Here is a 27137-nt window from a genome sequence, read left to right on the forward strand (position 1 = left end):
GTACGACGGGGAGGTGGGGCATTAGCGGAAGTTAGAGAAGTCAATGTTCATGCCATCAGGTTGGAGGCTACTCACGATGCGGCCTTCTATATATTGGCGAGACCCGACACAGACTGGGAGATCGTTTTGCTGAACACCTACGCTCTGTCCGCCAGAGAAAGCAGGATCTCCCAGTGGCCACACATTTTAATTCTACATCCCATTCCCATTCTGACATGTCTATCCACAGCCTCCTTTACTGTAAAGATGAAGCCACACTCAGGTTGGAGGAACAACACCTTATATTCCGTCTGGGTAGCCTCCAACCTGATGGCATGAACATCAACTTCTCTAACTTATGCTAATGCCCCACCTCCCCGTCATACCCTATCCGTTATTTATGTTTATACACACATTCTTTCTCTCACTCTCCTTTTTCTCTCTCTGTCCCTCTCACTATACCCCTTGCCCATCCTCTGGTTCCCCCCCCCCCATCTTTCTCCCTGGGCCTCCTGTCCCATGATCCTCTCATATCCCCTTTGCCAATCACCTGTCCAGCTCTTGGCTCCATCCCTCCCCCTTCTGTCTTCTCCTATCATTTTGGATCTCCCCCTCCCCCTCCCACTTTCAAATCTCTTACTAACTCTTCCTTCAGTTAGTCCTGACGAAGGGTCTCGGCCCGAAACGTCGACTGTATCTCTTCGTAGAGGTGCTGCCTGGCCTGCTGCGTTCACCAGCAACTTTGATATCTGTTGCTTGTAATAGATGTTTGAACCCTTGGAAAAAGATTTTGTCTGGCTATTCTATCTGTGCCTCTCACAGAGATATGTTGTAACCCTCTATCAGATCTGAAATGATAGGAGAAGACAGGAGTGGGAGGGACGGAGCCAAGAGGTGGACAGGTGATTGGCAAAAGGGATATGAGAAGATCATGGGACGAGAGGCCTAGGGAGAAAGAAAAGGGGGAGGGGGGGAAAACAACCCAGAGGATGGGCAAGGGGTATAGTGAGAGGGACAGAGTCCACGGCCTCCTCTACTGTAAAGATGAAGCCGCACTCAGGTTGGAGGAACAACACTTTATATTCCGTCTGGGTAGCTTCCAACCTGATGGCATGAACATTGACTTCTCAAACTTCCGCTAATGCCCCACCTCCCCCTCGTACCCCACCTGTTATTTATTTATATATACACATTCTTTTTCTCCCTCTGTCCCTCTCACTATACCCCTTGCCCATCCTCTGGGCTTCCCCCCTCCCCCTTTTCTTTCTCCCCGGGTCTCCCATCCCATGATCTTCTCATATCCCTTTTGCCAACCAACTGTCCAGCTCTTAGCTCCATCCCTCCCACTCCTGTCTTCTCCTATCATTTTGGATCTCCCCCTCCCCCTCCCACTTTCAAATCTCTTACTAACTCTTCCTTCAGTTAGTCCTGACGAAGGGTCTCGGCCTGAAACGTCGACTGTACCTCTTCCTAGAGATGCTGCCTGGCCTGCTGCATTCACCAGCAACTTTGATGTGTGTTGCTTGAATTTCCAGCATCTGCAGAATTCCTGTTGTTTGCCAAAGTTAATGCCTGTTAGAGCATTCAATTTTATTCTTTGTCGATTTTCATGTAGCGGTGATAGCTGAGGTGCTTATTGACCCATTTCAAAGGCATTTAACAGTTCATCACTTTGGTGGGTCTAGAGTTATACATAGGCCAGACTGGTCAAGGATAGATGATATCCTTCTGTAGGAAATAGGCTTAATCATAACAGAAGTGTGAGAGATGTGCTACGCCATGACGCTACAGATTGTATACTGAAATGATGATTGCAAGTGTGCTGATTGTTATTGAAACTGATCAAGCTAAAAATATTCACTTCCCATTGCAGATTCTATCTACCACATGGTATAAGCACAGACAAAAATGACAACTTCTGGGTAACTGATGTGGCACTTCATCAGGTAGGTACACATGCTGGTGAGGTCACAATTTCCTTTTTATAATCTTTTTGAACGAATGCAGTTAAAGTCTGGATCTCTCAAAGCTGTTGTGCAAGTTGGAAGGATTGTTAAGAAGGCGAACGTTGTGTTGGCCTCTGGTAGTTGGGGGACTGAGTTTAAGAGTTGTGAGGTAATGTTGCAGCTCTATAAAGCTCTAGTTAGATTGCACATGGAGTACTGTGTTCAGTTCTGGGCACCTCATTATGAAGAATATGGATGCTTTAGAAAGAGTGCAGATGAGATTTACCACAATACTGTGTGGACTAGAGAACGGTGAGTGAGTAGGGCTTTTTTTTTCTTAGGAGCAAAAGAGGATGAGAGGTGACTTGATAAAGCGGTATAAGATTGTAAGTGGAAAGAAAGAGTGATCAACCTGTGCCTTTTTCACAAAGTAGCAATGGCTAATGCCAGAGAACATCCTTTGAAGGTGAGTGGAGGAAAGTTTTGGGGAGATGTCAGAGGAGTTTTACACAGAGAGTGGCAGTGCCTGGAATACACTGCCAGGGGTGGTGTTAGAGGCTGATACATGAGGGAAGTTTAAGAGACTCTTGGATAGGCACATGGATGAAAGAACAATGAAGGGTTTATGGACTATGTAGGAGAGAGGGGTAAAAATGATCATGGAGCATATTTATATAGGTTGGAACTACTTGGTGGGCTGAACTAGTCTACTAGTACTGTGCTGTACTAGTCTATGTTCTTAAAATTATTTCACATTTACCAGACTTCTAAGTCTTGTATTCAGCACTGCAAAGAAATCACATTCAATGGAATTTGAACACGACCTCCTTTGCCCAACCAACAAAGTGGCGGGGAACATGTGCACCAGGTAAACGTCTAGTAATGGCTATCTCAGTTGACTTAAGAAGCCAGCTATATCTTTGCCATTGTCAGTCGTATGATAATGAAGTCCCCTAAAGTTAGATTTACCACACAGTACTCCATGTGGAGTTGGGTGACGAGATGGAAGGGAGTAGGGCTAAGAATTAAACCAAGTTGTCCCAGGAGAAGTAACTGTAATAGGACAGCATAAAGTTGAACTCCAGATGATAAGTCCTATTCTAGAGAGCACACAGAACTTGGGGGCGGTGGGGGGAAGTGAACAGGCAGCTTGTATCAAGGGAAATGGGGGAAATAGTTGATGTTTCAGCCTGAGATCCTTCATCAGGTCTTGATGAAAGGTCTCAACCTGCAATGTCGACTGTTTGTGTCCCTCATAGATGCTGCCTGACCTGCTGAGTTCCTCTAGCATTTTGTCCATGTTGCTGAATAATCCCAGAATCTGCAGAATCCCTTTATATCCCATTCTTGCTCCTTTTTTTCCAGGACTCTGGGCCTAAGGAGGTACTTAAGCTACACCAGGGGGCCCTCAACAAAATCTGCTGTGACCATCTGCACTTGAATTTTTAGGCCTATTTTTCTTTTTAATGTAAAATTGAAATCAAGTGCATGTTTTGCAAAATGCTTACAGTTATGACTGTGATGTTGTTATTTTCTTTTCCCAAATTAGGTTTACAAACTGGGAAGCAGCGGTGACATTTTGTTAGCTCTCGGCCAAGCCTTTCAGCCAGGAAGTGACAGTTCTCATTTCTGTAAGCCCACTGATGTGGCAGTTGATCCAGTCAGTGGTAATTTCTACGTGTCTGATGGCTACTGCAACAGCAGGATTATGCAGTTTTCTCCAGAAGGAAAGTTCATCATGCAGTGGGGAGAAGGTATTGTGTTTCTTGAGAATTTTAAAACTACCTGGTTTTAAAGACACGATTTAGATTTTGGAAAATATTGAAAATACAATGGAGGAGAAATTATATACTCAGTGGCCACTTTATTAGGTACACCAACCAATCGTGTACAGTAACTCAGTGCATAAAAGCATGCAGACATGGTCAAGAAGTTCAGTTGTTGTTCAGACCAAATATAGAATGCGGAAGAAATGACTTTGCTTGTGAAATGATTGTTGGTACCAGACAGGATGGTTTGAGTATCTCAGAAACTGGGACTTCCCTGCACAACAGTCTCTAGAGTTTACAGAGAATGGTTCGAAAAACAGAAAACGTCCAGTGTGTGGCAGTTAATGAGAGAGGTTGGAGGAGAATGGCCAGAATGGTTCAAGCTAACAGGAAGGTGACAGTAACTCAAATAATCACGTGTTACAACAGTGGTGATGGAAGAGCATCTGTGAGTGAACAACGCATCAAACCTCGAAGTGGATGGGTTACAGCAGAAGGAGACCACGAGCATTCAGAAATATACTCAGTGTCTACTTTATTTGGTACCTCTTAGATCTCAGAGGTCACAGAGTGTATATCTTTTGACAGAAATGAATAAGCACAGATGTCCACAGTGACAGAGGGGGTGTGTGTGTGAGAGATAGAGGGGGTGTGTGTGAGAGATAGAGGGGGTGTTTTTATATGTCACATAATCCTCCTCTGAGGATCATCATCCTGCTATGGTGGAGGGGCTCAGAAGTTCCTGCGATCCCAAGAGCAATGCCGTCTGGAGTTTAGTCATTGGCACTTCGTTCCTGGTAGGATCACCCATGGTAGTGAAGTCAAGGAGGTGGTTCCAGACAAAGAGCAATCCCATCAAGACCTCAGCGGTGGAGTTAGCGGAAGATGATGACACATCACCACGGCACTGAAGGCAGAGGAGGGCTGCCGCAGTGAAGGGTCCCCAGTCGTTTAGCATTCCCCGCCACTGGATCCTGACCTCGATCTGCCAAGGATGGTGTGGTGGCAGCCTCCCCATGTGGACAAGGTTATGCACAGGTGTTCTCCATTAAAGGAATCCATTGACACCCCTGAGGAGAACCATAGTTGACTCGAGTAATCATGCTACTACATGTAACCAGGCTTTCAATTTTCAGTTTCACCATTGCCATGATGGGATTTGAATATTCAATTTTAGCATTTTAACAACTGCAGAAGAGGCATCTTCCCATCACCACTTTTTAGATAAAATCTTGTGTTGTAGCTAACAGTGTCCAATCCATATACCACTGTTTAATGGCAGATTAATTTCACCAGATCAGAGTGCAAGTCTACCAACAATTGAATACCTTCTATATAAATTAGCACCCCACTTTAAAAATGGTAAGAATAATCTAATCCCTGCTTGAGACGATGAAGAGTGTGGTAAAGGGGCAGTGCAGAGTGCTGAAGGAGGGGAATGTAGGTGTATTTCCGGTCAAATAACATTGAAGTTTACAGCTGTAAATTTTGAAGCAACTTTCCTGCCAAAATGCTTGCCTGATAGACCTGGAGGTTGAGGGTACAAAAAGGAAGAAAGCTTATGGGGCCCGACAAAAACACTGCTGTTCCTCCTGGTTCACCAGCAGTCCCATAAACACAATTATTTGTTTTATTATTTAGAGATGTGTCACGGTAACAGCTCCAACCAGCCCAATGAGCCTGCGCCATCCAATTATACTTGTGTGACCATTTAATCAACTAACCCATATGTTTTTGGAACGTCAGAGAAAACTGGAGCATTCAGAAGAAAACGTACAAACTCTGTACAGACAGTGGTGGAATTGAACCTAGGTCGTTGGCACCGTACTAGCGTTACGCTAACTGCTACACTACCATGCTGTCCTATATTCTCATGGGAATTCCTGCATAGCCTTCCCTGCTAGATTTCCCAGCTTGTAGAAATTAATAATAAAAATCCAGTGAAATTAGACGCAAACAGAAGATTCCTTATAAAAACATAGGTAGACTGACACAACCATATTAGATTAAGTCACAGGTAGGTTGGATTGGGTTTGAGATTTTGAATTCTTTTTATCTTTCACATATTACAACCACTGGGATGAAAAATACATCCCCTGAGTTTTTGTCTCAATGCTGTGATAAAATAGCACAGAAATCAAAAAGATTAGGTGAAGACAGACCACATCACCTCACCTGTTCTTTAGGGAGATGAGAAAAATGGGTTCAGAATGCTTTGTATCAGTTAACTTATTGAGCTGGAGTACAAACCAAGTTCAAGTTTAATTGTCATTCGACCATACCTGAACATTCACGAATACAGCCCAACGAAACTGTGTTACTCTCAGGCCAAGGTGCAAGGCGCACAGTACATAGTCACATACAGCACAAAGCACACCAGTAGAATACAATCGCGCACAAAAAAAGATCCTGAGAAAAAAAGGTCCATAAATGCTGCAGCAGCCTGCAATCGAACATTATACAGTTTGTCTTCGGCTGAGTGAACACTGGGGGCAGCATCAACTCCAGCTTGTCGCCAGGCCAGCTCCAGGTGGAGTGCACCGACTCCGACACTTCTCTCCTGGGTGGCTGTAAACAGGCGACACTGCGGCTTGAGGCCTGGTCCTCTATGAATGAGATCACATTGTTCCCTGCCGTCTGCCGATAAATCAGTGAATCAGACTTGTGGCATTCCACATTAATGATGTCCAAAAAGAAAAGTGACTAAGACGCGGTGTTAGATTGCACCACCTTCACGCACCAACTCCTCGGATGCATTTCTGATGCAGGCAGCAGCAGGATCAACATGAAGTCCAGCTCCTTCAGTTTCTCCGCCAACGAGCAACTTGATGATGGGGTAGACCCGCAGTACTTTAAGTTCTTAAGTCCAGCAAAGTCCTGTGATTGGAAAAAAAATGTTTAAAAAGGAAAATAACACCTTTTGTTGATCTCGTAGAGGCCACTGCAATAGAGCATGCCACCATCAACCCAGATATTCTCACTCTCACCCATCTAATTAGAGAAAGTACATTATGCACTGAGTGACACAGACCATTTTTGAGGATCGAGTTTGCAAATAATTACCTGATCTTTTTAGGAACTTTTAAGTTTTTTTTAAACTGCTTTGACACTATTTTGACATTTTAATTGAAATATTAAAATAAACTTACCCTTATACTCTTCAGTTATTGGGTAGAATGACTTGTGATATCCAAATATTGCAACTCTGCTCTGTGCTTCTATGGGTAAATGACTCGCCCTATCACCTTGTTAGCAGTATAGCAATGATTTAAGTAGTTGTGGTACGTAAATCTGATGATATCTTTTCTTTTGATGATATATATGAGTTGACCGATAATGGCTTGTGAAATTATTGCTTGGGTTTGGTCATAACACTAAATCACAATGAATATAGCATTGTACATCATTCCATGTGTATTGTGACTGGCGTTTTGTAAGATGATTGTTTGGGCTTTTTTTTTATAATTGTACAGAAATCTAGAAACATACTAACTAATATACATGATAGACTATTTTATATGTGATATTTTGGCAGACTGATTTCTTTATAAAGGTTGACAGTAAATTGCAGATCAGCAGTTTAAGTAGTTAAAGCTATTATAATCAGAGATGCTCTCAGTGTTGTGGAACAGCAGTATGATGTTGCTGCTTTAAACCTGTCAAATTTATTGTTAAGACTTTCTTAATGTTGCAGTAAATTTGAAACTATAAAACGTAAATTTTTATCTTGCAGAAAGCTCACCATCAGAGATTCCTAAACCAGGTCAATTCTTCATTCCACATAGTTTGGCATTTGTGCCGGTATTGGGCCAGCTGTGTGTGGCTGATAGAGAGAACGGACGAATCCAGTGTTTTATTGCACAATCTGGAGAATTCGTTCGCGAAATTCATCATCCTGAATTTGGAGAGCGACTGTTCGCAGTATCTTACACATCTGACAATGGTAACACTGGAAATTATAATCCCTTTCAAGATTCTACAGTGGATGTACATCTGTGAAAACATTTAAAATTCAATTAACTAATAAAACTGCCCATTTCTGTCCTAAAAGTAGAATATCCAGCAGTTAAATAAAATGTAAAAAAAAGCTTCTGAAATGTAACATTTTAATAGGTCTTATTTATGTACCAAGCTGATGTTCCACTACAGAGCAAGGCTGTTTCGTCTTTCCCAATCCTTCTGCCCAGTACCCCCTCCTCCACCCGTCCACACTCTTATCCTATCCCACTTCCTCTTTTTTAAAGGTTCTTCTATTTGAAGTACTTTAATATAATGGCTCCACACAGGAAGAAAAATAGCCAAATAATTGCATGACAATAGCTGTCCAAATTTATTGCCTAATATTATAAATAAGATGAAAAGTCTATTGAGCCTGGCAAATTATCAGTATTTACTCACTTTATTCATTGTACAGTCCAAACTTACAGCTTTTTCTAAATAGCCTAAGAGTAATAATCAGAGGATTGCACAACATGGAAAAGGCTATTTGACCCATCAAAGGCCATCAGGTACCCATGTACAGTATACTAATTTCATTTTTGTAGCTCCCCAGCCCACAGCCCTCTATGCTTTATTCTTCCAAGTGCTCTTCTAAATTCTACTTAAATGCTGCGAGAGGACCTCAGACAGTGTGTTTCAGATTTCAACTTCCCTCTGGGTGAAAAAAGCCCCACACTTCAAAGGCTCAGAGGTCCAATTTAATGTCAGAGAAATGTATACAATATACATCCTGAAGTGCTTTTCCTTCGCAAACAGAGAAGTGCCCCAAAGAACATAAGAACCCCAAAGTGTCCCCCCCGCCTCCAGTGTGGAAGCAGCAGTGAGCAACAACCCCCCCCTCCCTCCACTGGCAAAAAGAAGCAAGCATCAGCACCATCAACAAGCACTCAAGTGTGAGCACAGCAATAGCAAAGACACAGACTTGCAATTACCCCAAAGATTTCGCGTTACACCTGGCATTTAACATACCGCAGGTTCTCTCTCTCCCTAATAAGGGAGGAAAAGATGTCTCCATTTTCCCAGCGAGCGGGGAGACATAACAAATAACTCACTGGTTTACGATGTTTAAAAAGTCAGTTACGTCACTTTTTCCAGCTCTGTGCCCGAAGATCACAAAGATCCCGGGTCTTCAGGCCCACAGCAGATATCTCGACTCACCCGACGACATACGGGTCTCCTGTTGTGACACTGACCCTCGATCCGCCCGTCTCCAGAGCCCCGAGACCTTAGGCTTCTGAATTCGAGCTGGGCTTTCAGGCCGAACCCTTGGCGTGCCGAACAACTGCCAGTCCTGAAACTGGAACGGGTCCCATTCCCGCAAAGAACCAAAGTCAGCATGTAACTCCAGGTCAGGGTCTTCAAAAGAACCCTGGAAGGGAAAAATAAAGATATTAAAGATGGAAATAGAGCTGTTTCCGAAGATGCAAGCAAAGGAGTTGCCATTTAGCGCTATCTTAACTCCGCCTCCGTTTGGTCCACTTGAAATCTATGCCCTTTGATTATTTTCAGGGGAAAGCCTCTCACTTTCTAACTGCTTGTGCTCTATGCTCTAACACTTTCTATGCTCCTCAGAATTTTATATATCTCAAATATGTGTCTCGTCAGTCTTCTCTGCTCCAAAGAAAAGAAACCCATATGATTTGTAGTGGTTAGCATAGTGCTGTTACAGCGGCTGTGACCCAGGTTCAATTTCGCTACTTTCATTAAGGAGTTTGTATGTTCTTTCTCTGACCGCATGGGATTCACCCCACATTCCAAAGATGTATAGGTCAGTCTGTTAATTGGTCACATGGGTGTAATTGGACAACTGGTCAGCGTGAGTTCATTAGGCTGAAAGGGCCAGTTACTGTGTTGTATCTCTAAAGAAACTAAAAATAAAGGATCCAGTCTGGCCTCAGAGCTGAAACACTCCATCCCAGGCACAATCCAGGAGAATTCCCTCTTTAATCTGACTCTTTTTATTCTGGGGTTTTTGGCTTGTTTCACAAAGGCTGTGCTCTTTATCTATGGAGGATTCTTTTATATCCATTTAGTTCCGGTCCATTCCTGTCTTGTAGCTTCTGCCTGTGCATGGAGTATTAGTTGTTACTTGGTAAATCATTTTGAGTTAAGCTGTACTTTTCCCCAACATCTTGCAACCCTTCCCTAGGCCAGCTCAGCTCAATGTTACTCTCACATAATCTCATCATTGCCATTAAATTATGTTAGGTACCTGTCCCTCCCTGATTACTATCATCGTCTATTCATTAATCCCTCTGCCTCTGAGTGCTGCTCAACTCATCTGCTTTCAAACCCCTACTCAATATAAGGGATACCAATTTTTCCAAAAGTTGTCTTTGTCCATTCAATCTCCCTTGCTAGCCATTACTTTACCTTCTTTGGCGCAGGACCCTGCTGGTATTTCCCACACATGCGAAAGAAATAAGGGTGCACATTAGTCATTCACTATATTTATAATGGACTAGTGTAAAAATTTCAAGGCTAACTATTTATGCAAAATGATTTATGTTTTATTATAGTAATTCCTGGCTAGAAATTTTTTTTGGCAAAATTAGAGCCAAATTTGAGGAATATAAATTTTTAATCAGAACATCCATTATTTAATTTAATTGGTTATTATTTAGTTGCATTATTTTTTATTTTAGGTGGTCAATTATATGCAGTAAATGGAGAAGCTCTTTTCGGTAAAGGAGTGCCGGTGCAAGGATTTGTTTTGAATTTCACATCTGGGGAGTTACTGGATACCTTCAAACCAGACACGCAGGTAGACGTAACAGCAACTTTCCTGTAAATTGAAATAATTTTTGTATGTATTTTTTAAGATTGTTATAATGCTTTTTAGTCCAACATACAAATTAACATTGCTTTATTTTCTGAAGAAATTCCTGATGCCACATGATATTGTTGCAACAGATGATAAGATTGTTTATGCTGGGGATATCCAAGCAAGAACAGTGTGGAAATTTATACCAGCGGAAAGTAAGTTGATTCATTGTAGTTATGTGTCACTGCAGTGTGCGTAAGTACACCTGCGATGTGGAGGTGTCTGTGTACATCATTAGCATTATTTTGGAAAAGGGGAGGGAGGGAACGTCGACTCAGACCATGAGAGGCCTGCGTTGGGTATTTTCATGCCTTACAAGGCGCAGATTGGAAGTCTGTGTGGGGTGCCACTCCTCGCACAGACACTAGATCAATGTGTGATTAAGTGCCTTGCTCAAGGTCACAAACACGCTGCCATGGCTGAGGCTCGAACTAGCGACCTTGAGATAACTAGACGAACGGCTTAACCACTTGGCCACATGCCCAACACAAACATTTTGGAAAATGTTGCATAGAAATTGTTATTAAAATGAACTATTTGAAATATTTAAATATCGGAGAAGGCACACAGTATACAAGCTGAAAGTCTTACTCTTCACAGACATCCATGAAACAAGAAACCCCATAGAATGAACGATAGAAACATCAGAATCCTGAAGCCCCCCCCCATGTGCTGCAGAAGCACCGACACCCCCCCCCCAACCATGCAAGCAAAGGCAATAGCCCCCAAAGAGACCTTGATCCGGAATCCATCACAAACTACAGTCCATATCCCAGCACTTCGGTATCTCAGACGGCTCTCTCTCTCTCTCCGTCAAGGGAGAGAGAAGTTGCTCTCCTGCAACAACGAGAGCAGAGACCAGCGACTTGCTGATCTGATGTTACAATCTTCCACGTCGATTCTCTAAGTCCCCCACCCTCCTCGAAGAGTCAGCTTGAGATTTGAAACTTCATTTTCAAATAAACTCTTGACCATCTTGATGCCTTCAGGTGTGAACAATGGGAATTATACCTTCAGCTTTATCTGGTTAGGAGTCTGAGAGCTGATCTTATAGAGGTGTGTAAAATCATGAGGGGCATAAGATAGGGTGGATGCATTCAGTCTTTTTCACAGACTTGAGGTATCCACAACAGGAGGATATAGATTTAAGGCGAGAGGGGAAAGATTTAAGAAGAACTTGAGGGCAACTTTTTTACACAAAGGTGTTTATCTTTGCAGAATCAGCTGCCGGAAGAAGTGGTTGAGGCAGCTCAATAACAGCTTTTAAAAAACAATTTGTTAGGTTCATGGATTGGAAAGGTTTTAGAGGTTAAGAAGCCAAACGCTAGTAAATGGGATTAGCTTGGAAGAGACATCTTGGTCAGCATGGACCAGTTGGGCCGAAGGGCCAGTCTCCGTGCTCTAGGACTCTAATTCTGTCCCCTTGACTTTTGTCCCGCTGTTCTCTAGGCCATTGTATGTCCTACAGCAGTGATACTCAGACTTGGGCTGTTGAGCTGCATGTAGTACTTTGACATTTTGAGGTCTTAAATCAGAGGTCCACGAACCCATTACTTTATGGTATTGGTCCATTGTAGGGAACCTGTCTTAAAGACAATAATTTATGCTATAACATAACACTTGATTAAACTAGAACCGAGTAACTACAGTACGGTTCCCAGTATACTTGTATGTTAATATTAGAATACTAAGCACTTTTAGCACGTATGCAGTCTCATTCTTTACAGTTAATGCAGGATATGTGCAGGTGGCAGGGTGGAGATCCGACTCTACCAAATAAGTTGTAAGGCATTTCTTCCACCTGCTAGCCAGCAGGCCTTCAGGCTTCTGCACCTCATCCTTGGTGGTAGCAGAGAGAACGAGGCATAACCTGGGTGATGGGGGCCCTCAGTGATGGAAGCCACCTTTTGGAGGCATTGCTCCTTGAAGATGTCCTAGTAGTGACTTTGAATATGGATCCAGAGTTGAAGAGGTATGAGCACCACTGTAACTGCAGCACTGTAATCGCCACGTCCACATTCATGTGCAAAATTGTACAGATGTCCACAAAGCAGCTTGTTCCGAATGCATTCTTCAGTGAATGTCATTGCAGAAGTTGTCTGATTTTTAGATAAACAAATGGCTATTGATTTACCTCTGACCTTATTTGCAGGTAGCAGAAGTAATTTGAATTAAATGTGACCTTTAGAGATGATTGGGAGATAAGATATTAATATTTTTTCATTACTGTCCCATTTTTATTTCTAAATGGGTCTGCATAATAACAGAATAATCATATTTCTAAAATTGATCAGATTGTAGCTTCAAATTTGGTTAGTGATTATTTATTTCAGGAGTGCAAAGGAGAAGTTAGCATTTATAGGATTATGGTTCTTGACATTATTGAATAATAGAATGGAACAGCAAGAGAAGGTAAATATGTGGCCCACAGAGTCTTTGTTATATGTTTGTGCAAAACCAACAGAGCCCTCAACTGGTTGGTTTCCTTTGGTTTATTTTTTTCTCCCTTTCTTTTTATCCAATTCCCTTCTGAAAGGCACAGTTGGAATGTGTTTCCACTAACCTTTAAGGTAGTACAACAGAAATCTTCAGATAATTTTTTACCAAAAGATTTGAAAAGGCCATTTTCCTGGTCAGCTTAAAATTACCACACAATGCCATTGGAAAGAATTGAATATTTTCCTGCTTTACATTCATACAAGCTACTCAAGATAAGGTATACATATGTGAGATTTTACAATGACTGTCAGGGTTTCTTTGTGACATTAATTTTGTAAACAGATCACCTTAACTCATGAGCCATTGCTTGAAAGATCCATGTGCCCTGGTCTTCTGCCTGCTCTGGACCTTTTCATTGCTGCCTCTGTCTCCAAGCCTATTTCTTTGGCAAGGAATCTCCACCCCACACCGATGACCTCTCCTCCTCTTCCTGGACACCCTGCCCTGGTCCTCTGCCTGCTCTGGACATTTTCATTGCCAACTGTTCATGGGACATCAACCGTCTAGACTTCAACAATCCTGTCTCCAATTCCAACCTCACTTCTTCCAAATGCTCTGCTCTCCACTCCCTCCGCACCAATCCTAGCCTCACCATCAAACTTGCAGATAAGCGAGGTGCTGTAGTAGTCTGGCATACTGACCTGTACCTAGCTGAGGCCCAGCGCCAACTCTCGGACACCTCCTCTTACTTACCACTCGAACGGGACCCCACTAAGGAACTCCAGGCCATTGTTTCTTACACCATCACCAACCTTATGGTCTCTGGGGATCTCCCATCCACTGCCATCAACCTCATAGTTCCCACACCCCTCACATCTCGTTTTTACCTCCTACCCAAGATCCACAAACCTGCTTGTCCAGGTAGACCCCTTGTTTCAGCATGCTCTTGCCCCACTGAACTCATATCTGCATACCCTGACTCTGTTTTATCCTCCCTAGTTCAGTCCCTTCCAACCTACATCCGTGATACTTCACATGTGCTGGATCTTTTCAATCATTTCAGGTTCCCTGATCCCCATCATTTTATTTTTACTATGGATGCCCAATCCCTATACACCTCCAGCCCCTACCAAGAAGGCCTCAAAGCTTTCCGTTCCTTTCTGGACACCAGACCCAAGCAGTTCTCCTCCACCTCACTCTAAATAATTTCTCCTTTGGCTCCTTGCAGTTCCTTCAAACAAAAGATGTAGCTATGGTCACTCACATGGGTCCCAGCTATGCCCGCCTGTTTGTCGGCTATGTGGAACAGTCTATGTTCCAAGCCTACACTTTTGACTGTCCCACACTTTTCCTATGCTACACTGAGAACTGCATTGGTGCTGCTTCCTGCATCCATGCTGAGCTCATCGACTTCATCCAACTTGCCTTCAAGTTCCACCCTGCCCTCAAATTTACCTGGTCCATTTCAGACACCACCCCCCTCCCACTCCCCTTTCTCGATCTCTGTGTCTCTTTCTCTGGAGACAGCTTAACCACTGATGTCTATTATAAACCCATGGACTCTCACAGCTACCTGGACTATACTTCTTTCCACCTGGCTACTTGTAAAAATGCCACCCCCTTCTCTCAATTTGTCCATCTCTGCCACATCTGCTCTCAGGATGAGGCTTTTCATTCCAGAACGAAGGAGATGTCCTCGTCCTATAAAGAAAGGAGCTTCCCTTCCTCCACTATCAACACTGCCCTCAACTGCATCTCTTCCATTTCATGCACATCTGCTGTCACCCCATCTTCCCGCTTATCCTCACCTCCCACTTCACTAGTCTCCATATCCAGCACATATTTTTCCGCTACTTCCGCCATATCCAATGGGATCCCACCACCAAACACATTTTCCCTGCCCCCCCCACTTTCTGCCTTCTGCAGGGATCGCTCCCTATGCGACTCCCTTGTCCATTCAACCCTCCCCCATTGATCTCCCTCCTGCCACTTATCCTTGCAAGCGGAACAAGTGCTACACCTGCCCCTAAACCACCTCCCTCACTACCATTCAGGGCCCTAAACAGTCCTCCCAAGTGAGGTGACTCTTCACCTGAGAGTCTGTTGGGGTCATATACTGTGTTCAGTGCTCCTGGTGTTGCCTGCTGTATATCGGTGAGACCCGATGTAGATTGGGAAATGTATGCAGGATATGATATGCAACCACATGAGCAATACGCCAATCCTCTGGCACCATTCCCGTTTCTAATGACATTTGAAATATTTCTGTCAGAGCCCCTGCTATTTCTACACTAACTTCCCTCAAAGTCCTAGGGAATATCTTGTCCGGACCCGGAGACTTATCCCCTTTTATATTCCTTAAAAGTGCCAGTACTTCCTCCTCTTTAATTGTCATACTTTCCATAACTACCCTACTTGTTTCCTTTACCCTTACACAATTCAATATCCTTCTCCTTAGTGAATACCGAAGAAAAGAAATTGTTCAAAATCTCCCCCATCTCTTTTGGCTCCACACATAGCCGTCCACTCTGATTCTCCAAGGGACCAGTTTTATCCCTCACTATCTTTTTGCCACTAACATAACTGTAGAAACCCTTTGGATTTATTTTAACCTTACTTGCCGATTGAATTTTTTGATGAGGTTACTAAGAAAGTTGACGAGGGTAAAATGGTGGATGTTGTCTATATGGACTTCAGTAAGGCCTTTGACAAGGTTCCACACGGAAGGTTAGTTAGGAAGGTTCAATCATTAGGCATTAATATGGAAGTAGTAAAATGGATTCAGCAGTGGTTAGATGGGAGACGTCAGAGAGCAGTGGTGGATAACTGTGTGTCAGATTGGAGGACAGTGTGTAGCGGTGTGCCTCAGAGATCTGTACTGGGTCTAGTGTTTGTCATATATATTAATGATCTGGATGATGGGGTGGTAAATTGGATTAGTAAGTATGCACATGATACTAAGATAGGTGGTGTTGTGGATGATGAGGTAGGTTTTCAAAACTTGCAGAGAGATTTAGGCCAGTTAGAAGAGTGGGCTGAAAGATGGCAGATGGAGTTTAATGCTGAAAAATGTGAGGTGCTACATTTTGGTAGAACTAATCAAAATAGGACATACATGGTAAGTGGTAGGGCATTAAAGAATGCTTTAGGACAGAGGGATCTAGGAATAATGGTGCATAGTTCCCTGAAGGTGGAATCTCATGTGGATAGGGTGGTGAAGAAAGGTTTTGGTTTGCTGGCCTTTATTAATCAGAGCATTGAGTATAGGAGTTGGGATGTAATGTTGAATTTGTATAGGGCATTGGTAAGGCCAAATCTGGAGTATTGTGTACAGTTCTGGTCACCGAATTATAGGAAAGATGTCAATAAAATTGAGAGAGTACAGAGGAGATTTACTAAAATGTTGCCTGGGATTCATCTCCTAAGTTATAGAGAAAGGTTGAACAAGTTAGGTCTTTATTCTTTGGAGCATAGAAGGTTGAGGGGGGACTTGATAGAGGTATTTAAAATTATGAGGGGGATTGATAGAGTTGACGTGGTTAGACTTCTTCCATTGAGAGTGGGGAAGATTCAAACAAGAGGACATGGGTTGAGAGTTAGAGGACAAAAGTTTAGGGGTAACATGAGGAGGAACTTCTTTACTCAGAGAGTGGTGGCTGTGTGGAATGAGCTTCCAGCAGAAGTAGTTGAAGCAGGTTCTATATTGTTGTTTAAAGTTAAATTGGATAGATATATGGACAGGAAGGAATGGAGGGTTATGGGCTGAGTGCAGGTCAGTGGGACTAGGATAGGATAAGAGTTCGGCACGGTCTAGAAGGGCCAAGATGGCCTGTTTCCATGCTGTAATTGTGATATAGTTATATGGGAGACCACTTTGCCGAGCACCTAAGCTCCGTCTGCCAGAAAAAGTGGGATCTCCCAGTCGCACCCATTTTAATTCCATTTCCCATTCTGATATGTCTATCCACAGCTTTTTTTCCCCTCCATTCCTGCCTAAAGGTTTTGGCCCAAAATGCTGCCTGGCCTGCTGAGTTCCTCCAGCATTTTGTGTGTGTTGCTTGGATTTCCAGCATCTGCAGATTTTTTTCTTGCATGTGTTCTTAGATATGGAAATACATGAAAAAACATTCCTGATGTTTGCAGTATCCACATTAAAATTTTCCTTTTCAACTGATGATTTTGGGGATTATTATTTAACAGAGCAAAATCATTAGAAGTGAACTCCAATCTCAGAGGGATTTATAATGGATAAAATGTTACTTGTTTTTTTAAGAAGCTGAGCATCGTTCAGTGAAGAAAGCTGGGCCTGGTATCGAAATGCACGAGATAGATGGTGAGCATCTCCTGCCTTTCTTTGAATAAATTTTACTACAAAAACCTATACTGCCCCAAAAATGTAAATTGCTCAGAAATTTTGAAAGATCAAATAGTGTTGCAATTGTTGGGACTGTGCATTTTTGAAACCAATTTTAAACTCTGCATTTTAAAATTACAAGTAAAAACAGATTTCTTAAATTGTTGCAAAGATTAATAACTGTTCACATTATTTTTACATTTTAAGCAACTGAAACATTCATAGAAGCAGAAATAGAAGGGAAGATGAGATCGCCTGCCGTGCTGGAGAAACAGAAAAGCAAAAGTGTTCTCAAACAGTCCAGTACTGCCGTTTCTCCCATCCTTATTACATTGCTGCTCGTTATTCCTGTTGTCATGTTAGTGGGAATTGGAGTCTTCATCCACTGGCGAAAAGGCAAGATGTATGGAGGTACTCTTGAGATACAAATAGTTTGGAACTAAAACAGATCATATTTAAACTGCATTTTTTTTTGGTTTACAGTACTGTGCAAAAGTCTTAGGCACACATATATATAGCTAGGGTGCTAAGACTTTTGCACAGTATTGTAATTTTATGTATTGCATTGTAATGCTGTCTCAGAAAAAGTCATGACATGTTAGTGATAATAAATCATGATTCTGATATGGGTCAGATTGTAGTCTCAGAATGGGAAGGGGGCAGGGAGAAGGGAATCATGATTGGGAAAAAGGGAAGGGGAATGAAAACTGGAGGGAGAGAGAAGCACCAGATGGGCATTCTGCAATGAGCAATAAATCAATTATTTGGAACCCTACGACCTTGTCTGGCGTCTCAGGGCTGGGTGTGTCTGTACCCATGCCACCTCCGCCCCTGGCACTCCTTCTCTGCCACCTGTCCCACATCCCTCCACCTTCGCCATTCCCAACATCCTTTGCTCCCACCGGACTTACAAACTTGCTCTCTGCTCCACATTGACAAATATAGTACTATGCAAAAGTCTCTATGTCTTATAATTCTGCACAGTACTGTATCTATTTCAGCCTTTGACAGGTGGCACACATATTGTATGTATAATACAGAAAATTCATATATTTGGAGGCAATTGTTAAATATACATTGTGTAGCTTAAATATTACAGTGGTGTGTCACCTTTAGGAATTATTGAGCCCAACCTGAAGAAATGAAAATCTCTGATGTCTGGAATAATTTAATGTCAATTGAAGGAGTGGCAATTTCAGTTTAGTTCTGAACATCAATCCTTCATTACATTATCACACTCACAGAATAGTTGATGTAGGTGATTAAAATGCCATATAATTCCATTAAAGGATGTTTCATGGGATTGAATAACATTTTATGAACAAATATGAATTTACTGAGAATCTTATCAAAACAGACAAGAATTGTCTTTTCATATTTGCCTACCTTGCCCAGTCAGCCACAATATTCTTTTGGTACATTTCTAATAACTTGGGAATTCCATTTGTTGCCAAAGGTGCTGACTTGAAATCTGTTAATGCTTTCTTATCCCTACCATTACCAGCAAACTATCTTATGCTTATTAAGTATCATAGTTTAGGTTTCTGTGTCAATGTGTGAGCTCTCCAACTGTGTTGCTTGTTTATTTTTTCAGAGTCTGCAGTCTTGACGTGCTGTCTTTTTTTCTTTATAGATGATGTTGACAGCAAATTGGAGTCCAAGCAGTCATCGGGAGGAATCCTGGGGAGACTTGGGGGTAAGGCTATGATAAAAGACAGGCAGTATTTATGAGTCTTTCAATCTCGTCATTGTAGCTACACTGTTACCAAACTTTTGCATCATCGAATTGACTTTATTATTTCTTGCATCCTTCATATACATGAGGAGTAAAAATCTTTACATTACATCTCCGTCTGAATGTGCAAGGTGCAAATTATAGTAATTTGTAATAAATAGTATGTACAACAGAACAGTCAGTATAGCTTAGAAATACAATTGTGTCAGCGTGAATTGATCAGTCTGATGGCCTGGTGGAAGAAGCTGTCCCGGAGCCTGTTGGTCCTGGCTTTAATGCTGTGGTACCATTTTCTGGATGGTAGCAGCTAGAACAGTTTGTAGTTGGGGTGACTTAATTCCCCAGTGATCTTTGGGACCCTCTTTATGCACCTTTCACTGTAATTGTCCTGAACATCCACAGATACGCTGGGCTGTCTGCACCACTCTCTGTAGAGTTCTCGTCAAGCCTGGAGGGAATTGTGGTGTTGAATACTCAACTGTAGTCCAAGAACAGCATTCTCACATAAACATCCCTCTTCTCCAGATGTGTAAAGACAGTGTGTAGACCTATGGCTATTGCATCAGCTATTGATCAGTTGTGTCAATAGGCAAACTGTAAGGGGTCAAGTTTGGGTGGTAGCAAGCTGCAGATGTACTCCTTGACCAGCCTCTCAAAGCATTTGCTTATCATTGAGGTGAGTGTGACAGGATGCCAGTCGCTCAGACATGTTACCTTGATCTTTTTCAGTACAGGAACAATGGTGGATGTTTTGAAACAGGAGGGCACTCTACACTGTGAGAGGGAGAGATTAAAAATGTCTGCAAACACACCTGTCAGTTATGCTGTGCACATCCTGAGCACCCACCCTAGGTGCTGTCGTGTCCTGCAGCCTTCTAGCTGTCCACTCGTTGGAAACATCTGTGTACTTCAGCCTCAGAGATGACCAAAGTGCAGGTCGCATCGGCAGCTGTCCTTGGGTGCTCAGTGTTGGCGACATTGAACTAAGTGTAAAAAAAGATTTAGCTCATCTCGGGGAGAGGCAGCGTTGTTGGCAGCACCACTGTGTTTAGCTTTGAAGTCTGCAATGGTGTGCAGACCTTGCCATAAGCTGTGCGTGTCGTTGGTGGAGAGTTGTGCCTGGATCTTGTCCCTGTGGTGTCGTTTCACTGCCTTGATGACTTTGCGTAGATCATAGCTGCAGTTCTTGAGTTCCTGGTGGCGAAAGATTTGTCTCACATGTTAAGTGCAGTGTGCATGGAACTGTTAATCCAGGGTTTCTGGTTTGGATAGACCCTGAACAATTTTTGGGGGACAACGTCCTCGATATACTTCCAGATGAAGCTTATGACCCCTTCTGTGAACTCAGAGACATCCTCGTCACGAAAAGACATTCCAGTTGACATCATCAAAGCATTCCAGTAGCATGGAGACTGATTGGTTGGACCAATAGTGGACGGTTTTAACTATGGCCATCTTTATTTCAGCTTCTGCTTGTACACTGCCAGACGCAGAATGGAGGTGTAATCAGACTTCCCAAGTGGCGGACAGAGGAGTGCTTTGTCAGCATTGCAGAAAGGAGAATAGCAGTGGTTGAGTATGCTATCTCCCTGTGTGCTCACCTAGATGTGTTGACAAAACTTCAGAGAGACTTTAGTCAGTGATGCTCAATTCAAGTCTCTGGTGATGATGACAGCAGCCTTCAGGGTGCTGGTGGTCTCATACAGTTCCTTGATAGCCAGGTCAGTATCAGCCTCGGTGGAATATACACAGCTGTGACAATAACAGCCATGAACTTCCTAGACAGCCAGAAGGGTCTACACAGCAGCACAAGGTACTCCAGATTCGGGGAATAAAAGGATTTGAGGGCATGCACATTCCAGGGGTTGCACCAAGCATTATTGACTATGGAGCATACCTCACCTCCTTTACTATACCCAAAGAGGTTCTTAGACCTGCCCGCCCGGAACAGGGAGAACACAGATGGCTCAATGGCATGATTCAGTGTGTCCTCCATCAACCAGGTCTCCACAATGCACAAAATGGTACATTCCGTTGTTTCCCACTGATAGGAAAATTTCAGTTCACACGGCTTGTTGTCCAGGTACAACGTTAGCCAGGAATATGCTTGGGTGCAGCGGCTGATTAGCACGCCGTCTCAACCTCACCAGGACGCCGGCCCTTCTCCCTCGCCTCTGGTGCCGCTTCCAAGGTAGCATCGGCAACAAATGGTTTGTTAATTGGACCATTAATAATTTGCATGTTGCAAGAAGTTTAAAATATAATTTTTTCTTTGGCAGGGAAAAGCAGCAGAGGATTGAACTTGGGGAACTTCTTTGCAAGTCACAGAGGCTACAGCCGGAAAGGCTTTGACAGATTGAGTACTGAAGGAAGCGATCAAGAAAAAGATGATGAAGAAGGCACTGACTCCGAAATAGAAGAGTGTTCTGCACCACCACTTCCACCCACCACCTCATCCTCTTGAAAAATGCTGAGGCCCGTTTGATCTGACAATAATACATTGAGTTTAATTTAGTTGTCCTAAAAGCTGTATTCAGGATTTGTGTTTGATTGTAGTTGTATTATTCCATTTTTGCCACACATGTAAGTTCTTATTTATTTGTGGAGAGTTTCATTTCATGCTTTTGCTATCATATTTAAACATTCAAGTCAGTTTTATTCTGGAGACCAGGATTTAATGCTGAAGCAAAATCTGCCGCCTTTGGCCATAATGGATATTCTTTCAATGTTACTGCCTTACTTTGCTCGAGCTGTAAACCTGTGTTGGTGCGTTGGTTACTTTTCTCAGCTTGAGGTGTAGCATTTGGATACCGTCCTGTCTGGCACTTTAGTTTGATAGTTCCAGTGTGTAATATTGTGCCTTCTCTATCGAACATTCTCAGTCTAATCCAATCATATTACAAAAGGGAAGCAAGGCTGCTACTTTTTTGTCTTAGTTTATATCTATAACTGTCTTGTTTACTGGAGAAAACTGTTTATACAGAGAATTGATCTGTATATACAGTAAAAGATCACTTTTGATGTATTCATAGTAAATGTCAAATACTTTAGTTCTGGGGAAAATTGTTATTTTGTCAGAGCACTATTTTCAGGCGCTGAATGTAATTTGTGTAATAAAGTGTTCATAAGCATTACTTATTTTATACAAGATTTATTCATCTTCATCTTGCACATTTTCAAGGTTGTATTTAGTTTAAGGCAGTATTATCTTAGTGTAGAGATTGGTGACCTGCAGGTTTCTTAGACCTTCATTGGTCTGGTGCAGAAATATACTCAGTGGTCATTTTATTAGATACACCTGTACACTTGTTTGTTAATGCAAATATCTAATCAGCCAATCATGTGGCAGCAACTCAATGCATTAAAGCATGCAGACATTGTCAAGAGATTCAGTTGTTCAGAACAAATATGAGAATGTGGAAGCAATGTGATCTCATTGACTTTGACGGTGGAACGATGGTGGGCGAAATGGTTTGAATATCTCAGAAACTGCTGATCTCCCAAGGTTTTCATGCACAACAGTCTCTAGAGTGTACAGGGAATGATGCGAAAACAAAAGAAAAACATCCAGTCAGTGGCAGTTCTGTGGGCAAATCACCTCGTTAATGAGAGGTCAGAGGAGAATTGCCAGACTGATTCAAGCTGACAGGGATCCTTGAGCCCTTACAGTTCATTCCACCCTATGTTCAGTTCTGGTCACCTCACTATAGGATGGAGTTGGAAGCTTTAGAGAAGATGCAGAGGAGATGTGCCAGGACGCTGCCTAGATTAGAGAACAGACCTTATGAGGAGTAGTCAAGCAACCTAGGGCTTTTCTCTTTGCAGCGGAGGAGCACGAGAGGTGACACAATAGAGATGTGCAAGATGATAAGTGACATAGAGTAGATAACCAACACCCTTTTCCCTGGGTGACAATAGCTAATGCAAGGAGGCATAATTTTAAGGTGTTTGGAGGAAGGTTGTCAAAGGTAAGTTTTTTTCTTACACAAAGAGGTAGTGGGTGGATAATATAGTGGCAGAGGCAAATGCATTAGGGACAGTTAAGAGATTCTTAGATGGGCACAAGGATGAAAGAAAAATGTAGGGCTATGTGGAAGGGAAGGGTTAGAATAATTTTGGAGTAGGTTAAAGCATTGGCACAATATCATGGACTAAAGGGCCTGTACTGTGCCGTACTGTTCTACGTTCCATGTGACCTTAAGAAATGGTTGGGAGCATTAGATAGTGCAAATGCAATAGGATTAGACAAATCTTGGCCGTAATGCTGAGATTTCTCCAGAATTCGCTGCACTGCTGGATGACCTTTTTCAATGTACAGAATTGATTGTATACATCAAAAAGTAGGAGAAATGTAATGTGGCTAATTATCATCCCAATACCCTATCCTAGGAAATCTCTGATTACCTACCGATTAATACCAGTTTACCAGTGTTGGTTTGGAGTTCACCAGTACTCACAGCTCCTAACATCAAAGGGGACCAGGTTGAAACAAATAAAGATTCAAATTTCAGATGTGAAGTTAAAAATGGCTGCTTTTGACATCAAGGAGATGGAAGAACTGGAATCAAGAGAGGAAAAACAAATCTCCTGTGGCCAGAATCAAACCTTGCAAAAAGGCAGATGGTTGTCACTGTTGGAGGTTAATCATTTCAGCCCTAGGATAATTGTGCAAGACAACATACCAGGCACACCTATTTCAGTCCATCGCAAACTTGAAACATGGGCAAGTTCTCTCATTACTGCAAACAATTCATTTCACAGCATCTCTGAAAATGAGGCATGTGGCAGATCTTGACATTTGGGTGTGGGTAAGTGTATAGTGAGTAGTATACACACATGAATGGCAAATTCACCTCCTTTAACAAGACAGGTTGAACATTTACCCTTAATATTAAACAATATTGTCATAGTTGAGCCAACATCTTGAGCACTGGAGAGTTGAACAAGAGGGGATAAGAAGCTATTTTTCTTGCACCTCATACCTCAACTCCCAACCTACCAAATCCTTTCATCTAAAATTGGGAGACACATGAAAGGAGACTGCTAGGACCTTGACCAATATCTCTTTGTCCTCTTCAGTCATAGGCATGGTCCTGTAGGACTGGCGGGTAGCTAATGTTCCATTATTCAAGAAAAGAACCAGGGATAATACTGGAAACTAGACCGGTGAGTCTCAAGTCAATGGTAGGGAAGGTACTGCAGAGAATTCTTAGGGATAGGATTTATGAGCATTTGGAAAGCTATGGTCTAATTAGGGAGAGCCAGTTGCAGGGAAAGTTGTGTCTTACTAATGTGATTTGAGTTGTTTGTCAAGGTGACAAGGGTGATTGATGAAGATAGAACTGTGGATGTTGTTTACATAGATCCATTGTAAAATGTCTTACATAGGGACATTGTAAGGCATCTTACAATGTCCCTTCTTGGTAGTCTCGTCCAGAAGATTAAGATGTATGGGATCCATGGTGAATTGGACATTTGGATTCAGAACTGGCTTGCGCATAGAAGACAGGGTAGTGGTCAAAGGGACTTATTCTAGCTGGAGGTCTATGATTTGTGGTGTTCTGCAAAGCTCTGTAGGGGACCTCTGCTGTTTGTGATGTATATAAATGATCTGGATGAAATAGGTGGGTTAGTAAATCTGCAGATGATATGAAGATTGATAGAAGATTGTAAAAGAATACAATTGGATATAGATCAGTCACAGATGTGGGTGGAGAATTGCCAGATGGAGGTTAACCCAGCCAAATGTGAAATGTCGCACATTGGTAGGTCAAATGCAAAAAAACAGTACACTGTTAAGGGCAATATCCTGTACTGTGTTCATGAACAGAGGGATCTCGGGGTCCAAGTTTATAGTGCCCTGAAAGTGGCTACACTGGTTGATAGAGTGGTTAAGAAAACCTATGTTATGGCATGCTTGCCTTAGTAGTCAATGAATTGAGTTCAAAAGTCAGAAAGTTATGTTGCAGCTTTATAAAGCTCTAGTTCAGCTACATCTGAAGTATTGCATGCAGTTCTGCTCGTCCCATTAAAGGAAAGATGTCGAGGCTTTGGAGAGGGTGCGGAAGAGGTTAACCAGGATGTTGCCTAGATTAGAGGGCATGTGCTATAACAAGAGGTTGGACAAACTTGGGTTGTTTTCTTTGGGACAGTGGAGGCCAAGGGGAGATCTGATAGAGGTTTATAATATTATTAGAGGTATATATAGACAGACAATTACCGTTTTTCAAGGGCTGAAATGTCTCTAATACCAGAGGGTATGCATTTAAGGTGTGAGGAAGTAATTTCAAAGTAGGTGAGAGGCAAGTTATTTTATTTTTTTAATTTTAATTTTAATTTTTTTTTACCACAGAGTGTGGTGGGTGCCTGGAATACGGTGAGTGGGGTAGTAGTAGAGGCAGAAACAGACTTTTAAGTGATGTTTAGATAGGCACATGAATGTGAGGAAAATGAAAGGTTATGGACATTGTATAAGCAGAAGAGATTAATTTAGTTGGCCATTTGATTACTAATTTAATTGGTTCTGCAGAACATTGTGGGATGAAGGGCCTGTTCCTGTGCTGTACTTTACTGAAATGTTCTTAAAGTGGTCTGTAGATGGAATAAACCCACTTGTTTTATTTATTTATTTATTTATTTATTCATTCATTTAGCGATTCAGCACGGTAACAAGCTCTTCTGGCCCAACAAGCCGGCACTACTCAATTATACCCTGTTTAGAATAATCTCTGAGTACAGGAACAACAACATCAGAAGCTCAATACTCCAAGGAAAGGCAGCCTACAAGATTAGCACCTTTTCTACTAGTCTAAATACTTACTTTCTTTGATATGGATGCATCGCACGATATACAAAATGCATTACAACTCTTCTCAAACTTGGAACCTTTACCATTAATGGCCATTATAATTGATGCATAGGAAAACCACGAGCTGTATGTATCCCTACAAGTCACATGCTATTGTTTATTGAAAAGGTTTTGTTGTTTATAGTCGAAGAATATTTACAATACAGAAAGAGGCCCTCATGTCCGTGCTGATAGGAGGAAGCTACCTAAGAGCAGTAGATTCTATAACTGTACAAAATACTGTTTTGCAATTATCTATTCATTTAAAGATGATGAGATCATACATGCCACTATTTTCCAGGTGCCTATTGTGCTTGGGTTGAAAAGTAATTTCCATATCAGCCTCTATTTTTCCAATTATTTTAAGCTGATTTTCCTTGGTTTTTGAGCTTTCTGCTAAGAGTCTTTAAGGTCCTCCTTTGCCCATTTAGGCACCTTATACACCTCCGTTAAGTCTCTCCTCAGCCTCTACTGTTTCAAAGAAAATAGCCCTGACTTATCTGATCTTTCTTCATAGCTACAATTTTTCAGACCTGGTAACATCTTTATAAATCTCTAAGATCTCTCAATAGAACCTCATCTTTATCAAAGTCTGGTGAAAATAACTGTCTGCATTAGTCAAGCTGTGACCCAATTAGTATTGTATATTGTCCAACCTTCATTCCCTGCTCTTATATTTTAGTCCTTGGGTAAGAAAGTAAAGCATACCGTATTTTAACAACCTTCTTTACCTACCATAAGACCATAAGATATAGGAGCAGATTTAAGCTATTTGGCCCAACATGTCTAATGAAAAAAATCTAGACACAAAACGCCAAGGTCTTTATCTTCTATTATATGCCTTAATATTCACCCTATTACTTAATATTCCCTTGCAGCATTTCCCCAAATGCATCAACTAAAATCTTATGGATTAATTTAAAATTTTCTGCCCAATTGACCAGGTTATCTATATCTCTCCACAGCTTAAATCTTTCTTCCTCGAAGTTAACCACATAAACAGTTTTTGCATCATATGCAAACTTTTATCATAACATCTATAATCAGGGCCAAATCAATATAAGTTACAAAAAACAAGGGAGCGAGAACAGAGCCATGCAGTAGTAATGGTCACAAAAACACCTATTGTCAATTATCCTTTGCTTCTTGTCAGGAAGCCAGTTTTGCATCCAATCTGCTTATGACAAGGTCCCACATGGACTAGTCGCATACCTGGGACCTTGTCAAAAGTTTTGCTGTAAAAAA

The 27137-nt window shown here is 42.0% G+C and overlaps 1 protein-coding gene across 5 annotated transcripts in view; it reads left to right on the forward strand.

Annotated features, from left to right (window-relative positions):
- pam (peptidylglycine alpha-amidating monooxygenase) overlaps positions 1–22179 on the forward strand; it is a 187030-nt gene extending 164851 nt beyond the window's left edge. For 4 of the 5 annotated variants that reach the window (XM_072281334.1, XM_072281329.1, XM_072281331.1 and 1 more), the window contains 9 exons: positions 1853–1925; positions 3475–3679; positions 7428–7637; positions 10339–10457; positions 10573–10672; positions 17230–17289; positions 17518–17721; positions 18944–19006; positions 21325–22179. In XM_072281334.1, coding sequence (XP_072137435.1) covers positions 1853–1925; positions 3475–3679; positions 7428–7637; positions 10339–10457; positions 10573–10672; positions 17230–17289; positions 17518–17721; positions 18944–19006; positions 21325–21509 — 1219 coding nt within the window. In that variant the 3' untranslated portion in view covers positions 21510–22179. The remainder of the gene's footprint in view (positions 1–1852; positions 1926–3474; positions 3680–7427; positions 7638–10338; positions 10458–10572; positions 10673–17229; positions 17290–17517; positions 17722–18943; positions 19007–21324) is intronic. The other variant, XM_072281333.1, reaches the window with a different exon arrangement.
- Positions 22180–27137: the final 4958 nt, after the last annotated feature.

Source organism: Mobula birostris, chromosome 17 (genome assembly GCF_030028105.1).
Source record: "Mobula birostris isolate sMobBir1 chromosome 17, sMobBir1.hap1, whole genome shotgun sequence".
Taxonomy (NCBI): Eukaryota; Metazoa; Chordata; class Chondrichthyes; order Myliobatiformes; family Myliobatidae; genus Mobula; species Mobula birostris.